General features: G+C 42.7%; 1 protein-coding gene across 1 annotated transcript; it reads right to left on the minus strand.

The window, feature by feature from the left end:
• Positions 1 to 5,627: 5,627 nt before the first annotated feature.
• Positions 5,628 to 9,001, minus strand: LOC124278812 (E3 ubiquitin-protein ligase TRIM56-like). Its single transcript, XM_046714583.1, is given in 3 exon segments — positions 5,628 to 6,742; positions 6,745 to 7,455; positions 8,830 to 9,001. Coding segments are annotated over 3 exon segments (1,650 nt in total). The 5' UTR covers positions 8,873 to 9,001; the 3' UTR covers positions 5,628 to 5,846.
• Positions 9,002 to 12,470: the final 3,469 nt, after the last annotated feature.

Consider the following 12,470-nt stretch of genomic DNA (forward strand, 5'->3'; position numbering starts at 1 on the left):
GTACTTATAATCGAGTTAATGCTTGATTTATAAAGCAAAAACACCACAAAATCACTATGCTTGGTTCAGATCCAAAACATTGCGAAACACTTGAACAAAAATTAAGAACACAACTTAAAACCGAACTTAACAATCCAGTTAAGTGTAATTTTCACCACGATCATTCCCACCACCAATACTACAATTGTCACAATCATCAAGGTTTCTGAGTGTTACGAAGTTTTCTGAATGCATGTCAAAATACCGGTTTTCGACCAGTGTATTGCAATGCGTATCGTTTTCATGTCTGAACTGGTAAATATCGGTTAACCGGTTGCTAGTATATTGTGCAGCCATAATATTAGGAATAACAAATGTGTTGTAAATAGGACTGTGTATTGGCCCATAAATTGTATTGTGATATATTGCGATACTGGTACCCGTATTCCAATTTATCATCCAAAACTGTGTTCCACGGGAGATATTGCTTGTGTGAGATCATATGATATCTCCTAGGACATATCGTTTTCACAGTAGATTTTGTACAATGCCCTGACAATGCTATGATGTCATCAACTTGATGACGTCACAATGCTATGACATCGCTGCACTGCAAGTCTAATGTTAGTACAGTATTGAGAGATGTACATTTGTCATTGAAAACTAATGAAGAATGATTTTGGATGATAAATAGATTCTCACTCTCATGTCTACTGATATCAATTATATCAACACTCGTTGATAAAGGTAAAGATATTTGTAACTTTATCAACTCGTGTTGATATAATTGATATCAGTAGACACTTGGGTGAGATTCTGTATATATTGGGAGCTAAAATGTTTGACAGTGAATAACACTGATTGTACATGCAGAGCCAATTTTGTGCATACTAAACCCTAAAATACATGTTATGGTTCTGATAACAGAAACCTCGAATTAAAATTTGGTTTTAAGGGATTGTATTTACTTTCTATTGTATGTAAAGTATGCTGCTTTGTCAATTAATTACAATGGAAAACCTCAGTGTGAATGAAAGTCTGTGTCGATTTTTCTTAAACCATGGAGATAATCACAAACCCCATATATTTTTATTACCCAGTATACCAGTTCTGAGAAAAAACATTGCAATACTTATCATTTGAAAGGCTTATATTGCGATATACCGGTATAACGGTAATACCGTGCATTCGTAGTTGTAAGGCTGACTGACTGACTGAGTTTGGTTTTACGCTGCTTTTAGCAATATTCCAGCAACATCACGGCGGTGGGCTTCACACATTGTGCCCATGTGGGGATTTGAACCCAGGTCTTCGGCTGACGAGCCAACGCTTTAACCACTAGGCTACCCCCACCCTCCCCAGAGTTGTAAAGAGCCTTTGGTGAACTTAATGTACATTTGTGTTTTTTTATATATGTTACGATGCTGAAATGCACAAGGGTGTTAATCTCTTCGTCATATAACATCATCCTTGTTGTAATTTTATGTTTAAGTTGTAACTTCATTCAATGACTTGACTTTTGAACCATGAATATAATAACCAACCATGAATATAATGAACATATGATCCAAGAAATCAGGGCCCTGTTCCTCAAAGCGATCGTGTGCATCAGGAACAGTTTCAGCGTAAGTCTACTTTAAAATGTCATTTTCCAGGTCAGACATGTTACAGTTGTGTCTTTAGCTCGTTAAACATCGTTTGAAATAGAGCAGGAAGCTGTATTTCAAGTGGAGGAACACTTTGGAGATGCACCATTTCAGTGTAGATCCTAACACCATTACCAAGCAAATGCTACCAGTGTTAAGATCTACACCGAAATGTCGCATCTATTCCAGTAAAGAAGTTGTCTATAAAGTGTTCCTCTTCATCATACCAGCTTCTAAATTCCACTTAAAGAAGGTGTTTGTCACCTGACACTAGCAGGCGCGTAGCAAGCCAATTTTGTCGCGTAAGGCCAATAGGTTGCAAAGCTATATATTTAAATAGCATTGAGGGCTTGCCCAACTTTATAGCCACACTCATGTGTAAACCCGGGCTTTTTATGATAATGGTTGCTACGCCCCTGACTAGCAAGACTTGTGAAATCAGTGTGAGAAACAAGCGGAAGTGAAAACCATTGAGGGGCAACAATTGTCCCGGAAGCTGTGTTAGTCATCAAAGGCACCCGTGAAGGTCTGGGTTAGAATGAACCTTCAGTAAGAGGCGACTAACGTTGTCAGGCTCGCTGGCTTGGTTGACACATGTCATCTGTTCCCAATTGGGCAGACCGATGCTCATGCTGTTGATCACTGGGTTGTCTGGTCCAGACCGCCACCACATAGCTGGAATATTGCTGACAGACCGCCACCATATAGCTGGAATAGATCTAGCTTGTTTCAGGAATAGTCTTTGGCCAATGGGCTAAAGATGTGTTTTCAATTGAAATTGTCAGATTTGTTTCAGGGATCCATGTGATGTGGTTTGGAGAATATGAATTGTGTTTGAAATGATAAGTATTTTGAAGATGATACATGTTTTTATATCTGTACGTTGATTAATGTCAGTGATGTGTCATAACTGTTGTATGGTCTGTGCGATGAAGTCACAATTTGTTGTTTTATGTAACTGCAATATGTGTGATGTATTTATTTTGTGCAGAATCTCAATAAATGTATATAATTGGTGGTTGTTTTATCATGGAAAATTAGATTGAGCAGTGCCCCAGCAATGTATGTAGAGGAGAGTGGAAAGTTCCTCAGCAATGTATGTAGAAGAAAGTGGATAGTGACCTAGCAATATCTGTAGAAGAGAGAGTTTAGTGCCCCAGCAATGTCTGTAGAGAAGGTGGATAGTGCCCCAGCATTGGTTGTAGAGAAGAGTGGATAGTTCCCAAAGCAATGTCTGTAGAGGAGAGTGGATAGTGCCTCAGCAATGTCTGTAGGGGAGTGGATAGTGCCCCAGCAATGTCTGTAGAGGAGAGTGGATAGTGCCCCAGCAATGTCTGTAGGAGGAGAGTGGATAGTGCCTCAGCAATGTCTGTAGAGAAGAGTGGATAGTGCCTCAGCAATGTCTGTAGAGAGAGTGAAGCCCCAGCAATGTCTGAGTGCCTCAGCAATGCCCAGCAATGTCTGTAGAGAGGAGAGTGGATAGTGCCCCAGCAATGTCTGTAGAGGAGAGTGAGTGGATAGTGCCCTCAGCAATGTCTGTAGAGGAGAGTGGATAGTGCCTCAGCAATGTCTGTAGAGGAGAGTGGATAGTGCCCCAGCAATGTCTGTAGAGGAGAGTGGATAGTGCCTCAGCAATGTCTGTAGAGAAGAGTGAATGGTGCCCCAGCAATGTCTGTAGAGAAGAGAGGATAGTGCCTCAGCAATGTCTGTAGAGAGAGTGAATGGTGCCCCAGGAATGTATGTAGAGAAGGGAGGATAGTGCCCCATCAATATCTGTAGAGCAGATTGTAAGGTGCCCCAGGAATGTATGTAGAGAAGAGAGGATAGTGCCTCAGCAATGTCTGTAGAGAAGAGCGGATAGTGCCTCAGCAATGTCTGTAGAGGAGAGTGAATGGTGCCCCAGGAATGTATGTAGAGAGGAGAGGATAGTGCCTCAGCAATGTCTGTAGAGAAGAGAGGATAGTGCCTCAGCAATGTCTGTAGAGAAGAGTGGATAGTGCCCCAGCAATGTCTGTAGAGGAGAGTGGATAGTGCCTCAGCAATGTCTTTAGAGGAGAGTGGATAGTTCCCAAAGCAATGACCCTTGAAGACCCGGGTTAGCAATGATCTTCAGTAATGGATGTACCCAGAAGGTAGGCTGTGCCCCATCATGTGTCTGTAGAGCAGATTGAATGGTGCCCCAGGAATGTCTCAGTGTAGAGAAGAGAGGATAGTGCCCCATCAATGTCTGTAGAGCAGATTGAATGGTGCCCCAGGAATGTATGTAGAGAAGAGAGGATAGTGCCCCATCAATGTCTGTAGAGCAGATTGAATGGTGCCCCAGCAATGTATGTAGAGAAGAGAGGATAGTGCCCCATCAATGTCTGTAGAGCAGAGTGAATGGTGCCCCAGCAATGTATGTAGAGAAGAGAGGATAGTGCCCCAGCAATGTCTGTAGAGCAGATTGAATGGTGCCCCAGGAATGTATGTAGAGAAGAGAGGATAGTGCCCCAGCAATGTCTGTAGGGGAGAGTTGATAGTGCCCCATCAATGTCTGTAGAGGAGAGTGGATAGTGCCCCAGCAATGTCTGTAGAGGATATGCCCCAGCCTGCAGGATGTCTGTAGAGGTGAGAGTGCCCCAGCATTGTGCCCCAGCAATGTCTGTAGAGGAGAGTGGATAGTGCCCCGGCAATGTCTGTAGAGGAGAGTGGATAGTGCCCCAGCAATGTCTGTAGAGGAGAGTGGATAGTGCCTCAGCAATGTCTTTAGAGGAGAGTGGATAGTTCCCAAAGCAATGACCCTTGAAGACCCGGGTTAGAATTGATCTTCAGTAACCCATGGTTGTCGTAAAAGGTGACTAACGGGATCGGGTGGTTAGACTCGCTGATTCGGTTGACACATGCCATCGTATCCCATGATGTTGATCACGTGATTGTCTGGTCCAGACTCGATTATTTACAGACAGACGCCATAAAGCTGGAATATTGCTGAGTGCGGCGTAAAACTAAACTCATTCACTCCCAAAGCCAAATCTTTAGAGGAGTATAGCGCATCAGCAATAATGGAGCTATTCAGTACAGTCACTTTATCAAACCACACGTAAAGATCCGTGTTAGAATTGGTCTTTTAAAAGCAACAAGTGCTTATCGTGAGAGGTAATTAACGGGATCGGGGGGTAAGGCTCGCTGACTTGCATTTCATATCTCAATTACATAAAACGATGCTCGTGATGTCAATCACCAGATTGTCTGGTCAAGACTTAGTTGTTTTCAGACATCTCTCATATAGCTGCAAAATTGCTGAGGCAGCGTTTAATCAACTGACTCTGTATTAAACCAACGAATCAAGCAACGGCCAGGTGTCAGCAACTGGGATACCACCAAGTTCATAGACAAATGAGCGCTCAGGTTACAGCAACTATATATTTCATTCAACAATCACCATGCGTCGTGCCCCTCGGCCACCTGCTCTGCACACTGCTTCACAATCAGGCCATGGTAGATTATGTACAAAATTTGTCGGGTTCATTTGTCTTCCATGATCTGCGCACAACAATTTTCATTACCTGACTAGGTAAGGAACTCGTCACTATATGACCCCATGTCTGTTGTATGCACAACATGATGGACAAATTTAGTGTATACAAATCCCCATAAAATGGTAGTTCCCGCAGATATTCTACGATATTTCACTTGAAGTCCAACATGGACATTCTTGTCATTCCTTAACAATTGTGCAGCAAATAATTTCCTATCTGCCAGGATCTGATGGGCGAAGATCCAAGATGGTGTTCCGATTATGATCTTGGGTCCCGATCCACAAAGCGTTTGGCGTAACACTAAACTCACTCACTCACAAAGCGTTCGTAATGTTACGACCTATCGTAACTCTATACTACATCATTGGCTGACGAATGACGTAGTGCTATGAACGCTTTGTGGATAGGGTCCCTGTAGGTTAAGATAACAATTGTTAGATGCCAGAAACTGACGCAAGAGCCAAGAAACATCATGAAATCAAAGTCGATGAAATATATGTTTACTTCCCAAAAAATCTTTGGTTTTTATGAAAGATTGATTTCAGTTTCAAACAAACAGTTTTGATTCATACACGCACACCCTTCCCTACCCCACAACACCCCCACGCCCCTCCTAGTAGTTTTAATCCCTCTGAACATGACCCAATTAAAACTTCATGATTCTAGCATTACAACATCTTTAGCAGAGTTAGCTCATTAATTTTCACGATAGTTTCCCCAAAACATAACCACTGAAATGATCCCACAGGAACATCGTACAGAAAATGTAGATAAACAGTGCATGGGACAAGAAATCAAAGACAGAAGCATCCCTCTGCCCTGGTCCCCGGCAGTCATAGCTTGTATCCACAAGACCATTTGCCGTCAAAGCTACAGGTGCTGAACCATCTTCAGACCCCCGTCCAGCCCCACAAGCCCAGGTGTTTCCTGCAGCGCCTGCTGACCTGTCTGGGGACAGATTGTTGTCAACAGGTGTGTGGAGGATGTTTCCATCACCGGTGACCGCCTGCTCCCCACCTGGGGGACCTACAGCTGGAGAATCCCTCTCTCCCTCAACACCAGCCTCTTGTGACTCCTGGTCATCGAAGTCTTCTGAAGTGTACTGAGTTGATACTTCATTGGTTCGAATTTCTGCCTGTGTGAAATCAGTTTGTGTTTCTACTTCTTGGACTGATTTTTCTATTTCTGGCTTGAAGATACCCAGCGAGAAGTCCCCTTGGAACTTGTAGTTCACAACAGTGTCCTCGATACGTGTGTTGGAGTCCAGCTCTTGTATGTCCACCTGGTTCTCTACCAGACTCAGCTGATCCAGCCTCTTCCTCAACATATCCCCGATCTCCAATACTTCCACAGGCTTGCCGTTCGACAGAACGCGGCGACAGAATTCTACAGAAGATTTTTCCTGTTTTATTTGCTTCTCCAGGTTCTCTTTAACTTTGGTTAATGTGGCAAGTCGAGATTCGATCAGTGTTTTGGACGTTTGTTTAGTCAGTGTAATCTCTCTTTCTGCAGCTCGAAGCACAGCCTTGCCTGTCTCCATTATTGTTCTGATGACCTCGCGGCTTTGTTTATCGGCTTCATCATACATGTGCTCAACGTGTTTTTAGTTTCTTCAATCTGGGTCACTTTAGACTCGACTTGACAGAACATGGTCTCAAGAAGCTCCTTCTTGCTGGTGTACGCTTGTGGAATTGTGGAGTACGTATGGTCCTTGTGATCCACTAGTAGGCAAGACAAGCAGGCCACCTTCTCGCACGTCTCGCAGTAATACTCCAGCTCCTTCTGGTGGGACACGCAGGGGAAGGTCTGGGCCTCCCGAAGATGCTGATCGTAGTCTCCAGATGCGAACTCTCCCAGAGGGAGAACCTTGTGGTGGACGGTAGTTGTGGATAGTTGATGTCCTTTACTGCAAGTGTCACACAGGCCGTCGCCACAGGTAGTGCATTTACTCACTGCTGTCCTGTTTTCACGCCTTTGCTTGCACACGGTGCACTTCAACACCTGCCTCTTGGTGTTATAAATCTCCATCAAACTGTTGATGAAGAAGCTGCACCGCAGGTCCTCCACGCCTGCCTTGTACAGTCTCACCTCCTCCCTGCATTCCGGGCACCTGATAATGCGGACCTTCTTGTTTTTGATCTCCACCATTTTCATGAGACAGGCCTTGCAGTAGGTGTGGAGACACGGCAGCGTCCTGGCCTCCGTGAGAACCTCCAGACAGATGTGGCAGGACAGAACCTCTTCCCGAATAGACTCCGCCATGTTGTGATTCTCTACTGCCTTCGACATGCTCTCATATAAGAAAGCCTGGCCTGAAATAGATATATAGCCGATGCATGAGTGAGTGAGTGTGTGAGTGAATGAGCGAGTAAGTGAGTGAGTAAGAAATAAGCTAAAGGTCGCGGGCGACGGGTTCGATCGCCGTCATACCTAAAGACGTTAAATATGCTATACTTGTTGGTTCCGTCCTGGGGAACCAACCTTGGACTGGTCGGCTCAGAATAATGTGTCTGAGAGGGGTATTCATGCTTAACTGCGGCATGGTATGTCCGTGAGCTAGCACTATAAAATCAGCTTAAGTCTGAGTTAAGTCTGGTAAGTTAGAAATATATGCGTAAAATAGAAATATATGCGTCTTTGAAAAACACGGAGCTACGGAATTCTGGGAGTTGGAGGAATGAACGTGGGAAAGTTTCCTAACCCTAACCCTATTCGTTAAACTAGTCCTAAAGAAGATAATAACGGGTATCCAAGTCCAAAAAAGGTAAGTACACTAAGATAGCGAAGTACTTACAACTCGAGTTGTGTTCCAACATTTTCTGCGCAGTTCTAAAGTTTTCAAAGATGGCGGAGGTATCCGGTATATTCTGTAATCTTTCCAACCCAACCACATACAGCTAAGTTAATGACTAATAATCATTAAACAACTTGAAATGACAAAGCTAAAACTGATGCTAAAAATAATGTAAAGTATTGTAAATACATGTTTTAATCTTTTATAGATCAAGCAGCTAATATACCTTTAAATTCATCAGTATGACATATCTAAATGTATGTGAGAGCATGATTTGACTGGTAGTTTGAATGTAATTCTAAATAAGAAGTTGGCTTTTTTCAATGTAAATGTCACCATCATAAGATATTGTATTTATTATTTGTTTTAGGAATGTGATAATCCCGAATATAGTGTGTTTACAGACACACCCCGGTGTCATTCACAGGGTATATACACATGATTTATCATCAGTATGTTCAATTAAAAAAAATATGTAGCGTTTTATGTATTAGTAATAATAGCCGTAAGTATTAGTAATGATAAGTAATTTATAAGGAACTAGTTATGTGTAACTGTATGTGTTGCATGTATAGTTTAATGCTATAGTATATTACAGGTGATTGAGTTATCAATTCAGTGATTGATTGCAGTGGAATACACCTCCAAACACACCCGCAGCATGTCCTTTGTGATGAGTGAGTTTAGATTTACGCCACTTTTAGCAATATTCCAGCAATATCACGGCGGGGGACTCCAGAAATGGGCCTCACACATTGTACGCATGTGGGGAATAGAACCCGGGTCTTTGGCGTGACGAGCGAACACTTAACCGCTGGGCTACCCAGCGCCCCTCATTTGTAATGACTGACCCCTGTAACTCCTGTCGTTTCTAATATAACTGCCTACTCACGTATGTCGTATGATATCAAGCTTTCTGCACCAGCACAGTCCATGTGTTCCTGCTGACAACATTTCGCACTTCGGCCGGACTTGCAAAGTTCATCATAACGACAGCTGGCCACTGCGACTTATCCACGCTGTCGGTCGCTAGTCCTCTGGGTGTGCGAGTCATATGTTATGTTATGTTGTCATGACAGCTGTCAGCTAGGATGATATTATGACGTCATTCAATGGATGACGTCAAGACATTGTGGCGTCATAGAGAATCCGGTCCGATCTCTACCGATGTTGACTGGTTCCCCGATCTGCCCCCTGTCTCTCATATCGCTTTGGTTGACGCGCCAAGGGAACCGGATACCGTCTTTTTAATCGCCTAGTGACACTTATGGCACTTTCATGATATGAAGCCAGCGAGGTCATTGTTGCGCCGGAGAATGTAGATTATCGTTACACTTATACTAAAGTAACTTTTAAATCGACTTATAATATTCGCAACGTTATTTTAAAAATCCCTCAGTGAAACGGGACCGAGCATTTTAAGCATACCTTTTTTTGTTGTTCGTTGCTAGGCATCAAAGGTCCAGCCTATGGGCGATAATATCGGATTCATTTCAGTCACCGACCTGCATGAATACGTCTAAATGAGGTATACCACCAGATGACCAATGCAGCTGCATGAACCCTTTGGAGGTGACACCGTGATGGTGTGGGGGTGCGTTTCGCATGGCTGCATCTCATGACGGTACTTTGGACACTCTGCTTGTCGTAAGAGGCGACTAACGGGATCGGGTGGTCAGTTTCGCTGACTTGGTTGACACATGTCATCGGTTCCCAATTGCGCAGATCGATGCTCATGCTGTTGATCACTGGATTGTCTGGTCCAGGCTCGATTATTTACAGACAGCCGCCATATAGCTTGGATATTGCTGAGTGCGGCGTAAAACTAAACTCACTCACTCACTCACTTTTGGACACTCAATGAACAACATTACCGAAAGGAAGTACATCATACCGCCGTCGTGTCTCATTTTCACAACCTTGCCGGCTGACAACGTTAGATCGCGCCGTTCTGGAGCTGTCATCGCAAATTTGCAGAACAACGTCATGGATACATTACCATTGAACCCCGGTATCCACCCGAATATCAATATCGACAAGTTCGACAAGTTCGAGCTGGAAATCCTTCTATTCAAACCAGGAATTACTGCAGGAGCTCGATGAGGAATGGCAGAGAATACATAGATTTGTATTGACACACTTTAAACGTTTTTTATTTCTGATCTGCTTGTGTATGGACGAGTTATTACTTTTCAGAAGTGAAATAGTAATAACTTGCGGTTTTAAAATATACACTATGATGAAGCAGATTGGTTAATCATATTTAAATTTAGACGTTTACTACTTTAACGAACCCTGCGAGGACGGGAGAAACCAAGGAAACCTTGATGACCTGGATTCGAACTCAGAATCATGTCAGGCACAGCGAAAGACGACCGGGACATGTTTGTTCCTTTTTGGGTTAAATATGTGAACAATGGTTTCTTCACAAATTGAGAGTCCATTGGACACTCGTGTATAGTGTTGTGTAAATAATACGGCCCGAACTAGACAACCCGATGATTGACATCATGAGAACCCACGAACCCCTCTGGCACAGAATTTATATTGATATTGTTTCATTCTATTAATGCCATTATTTGCACAGTGCGTTTTTTAATTAGCTTTGCTGTATCACGCACTGTCAGGTTAATGTCGCAGGAAGGTGAGTGAGTGAGTTTAGATTTACGCCGCACTCAACAATATTCCAGCTATATGGCGGCGGTCCGTAAATAATTGAGTCTGGACTATACAGTCGCAAATGAGATACGCTGACATGTGTCAACCAAGACCACCTGATCCCGTTAGTCGCCTCTTACGACAAGCATGGGTTACTGAAGATCAATTCTAACCCGGATCTTCACGGATCGTCGCAGGAAGGCACAACGTAAACCCGGCCCCAGAGTCGATTATTTACAGATGGCAGTCTTGAGCTGGAATATTGCTGAGTTCTTCGTTAAATAACAAACACATCGTAAACGTAGGTTTTGCTTTTGTGTGTATGTTTGTCAGCACTATTCCAGTTTTATGGCGGCAGTCATAGGTACTCGATTCTGGGCCAGGCAATCCAGTGAAATCATGAACTTCACCTGCATCAGCGAGCCTGACCACCTTTTCACGTTTGTCTCCTCTTACGACAAGCATGGGTTTCTGCAAAACCAATTCTCATCCGGGTCTTCACGGAGCATAAAGGGAATCGGATCACCATTTTCGTAAAATCAACAAGCACGGATAACGCAGTCAAACCAAGGACCAAATCAAGCTGTCAAAATCATATCTGACCGTACTCACTACTTAAATTCGGAATACAACCTTCTTCCTTCAGGCCGCCGATACAAAGTTCCAATTGTGAAAACTAAGAGAGCCCGTACATCCATTATTCCAAGTACCATATCTCTCTTAAACAAATGTGAAGATGCCTAAATCAAAGAATTTATGTAAATATGTTTGGTATCTCTCTAATGTGTCAGTAGCTCTGCTGATGTAAAACAAATTCCTGAAAAGGCATTAAAGTATTATTCTATTCTATTCTATTCTATTCTATTATCAGGGCGAATTTCAAATTCGAAATACGATCAGCGGATCCTGTCACGGACGAGGGACGTAACTCTTCACTCGTGCATTTCGAAAAATGAAAAGACAACGCTCGAGCTCATCATAAACTTTAATTAAAATTCCTCACAAACATAAGTAATTTAATCTGAAAACATAGTTCCGTTACATTTGCGGACAGGAATGTACATGTGGTCAGGTAGGTACTACTATCAATGTTCACATACGTACATGGCGTCGTCTTTGTCTATGAGCGATCGAGTCAGCATGGAAGATCATCTTAGAAACCTACAATGTCGATTTCAGTGAGTGAGTCTAGTTTTACGCCACACTCAGTAATATTCCAGCTATATGGCGGCGGTCTGTAAATATCGAGTCTGGACCAGGCAATCCAGTGATCAACAGCATGAGCATCGATATATAGAGAATCTCACCCAAGTGTCTACTGATATCAATTATATCAACACGAGTTGATAAAGTTACAAATATCCGAGGCTTGCCGAGGATATTTTTACCTTTATCAACGAGTGTTGATATAATTGATATCAGTAGACACGAAGGTGAGATTCTATTTATCATCAAAAATCATTCTTCATTAGTTTTTATTGAAAAATGTACATCTCTCAACACTGTACTATCATTAGACTTGCAGTGCAGTGATGTCATAATATTGTGACGTCATCAAGTTGATGACGTCATAGCATTGTCAGGGCATTGTACAAAATCTACTGTCAAAACGATATCTCCTATGATATCATATGATCTAACACAAGCGATATTTCCTGTGGAACACAGTTTTGGATGATAAATAGAGAATCTCACCCAAGTGTCTTCTGATATCAATTATATCAACACGAGTTGATAAAGTTACAAATATCCGAGGCTTGCCGAGGATATTTTTACTTTATCAACGAGTGTTGATATATTTGATATCAGAAGACACGAGGGTGAGATTCTATTTATCATCCAAAATCACTCTTCATTAATTTTCAATGAAAAATG

This window comes from Haliotis rubra, unplaced genomic scaffold (genome assembly GCF_003918875.1).
Source record: "Haliotis rubra isolate DU_JTF1 unplaced genomic scaffold, ASM391887v1 Scf242, whole genome shotgun sequence".
Taxonomy (NCBI): Eukaryota; Metazoa; Mollusca; class Gastropoda; order Lepetellida; family Haliotidae; genus Haliotis; species Haliotis rubra.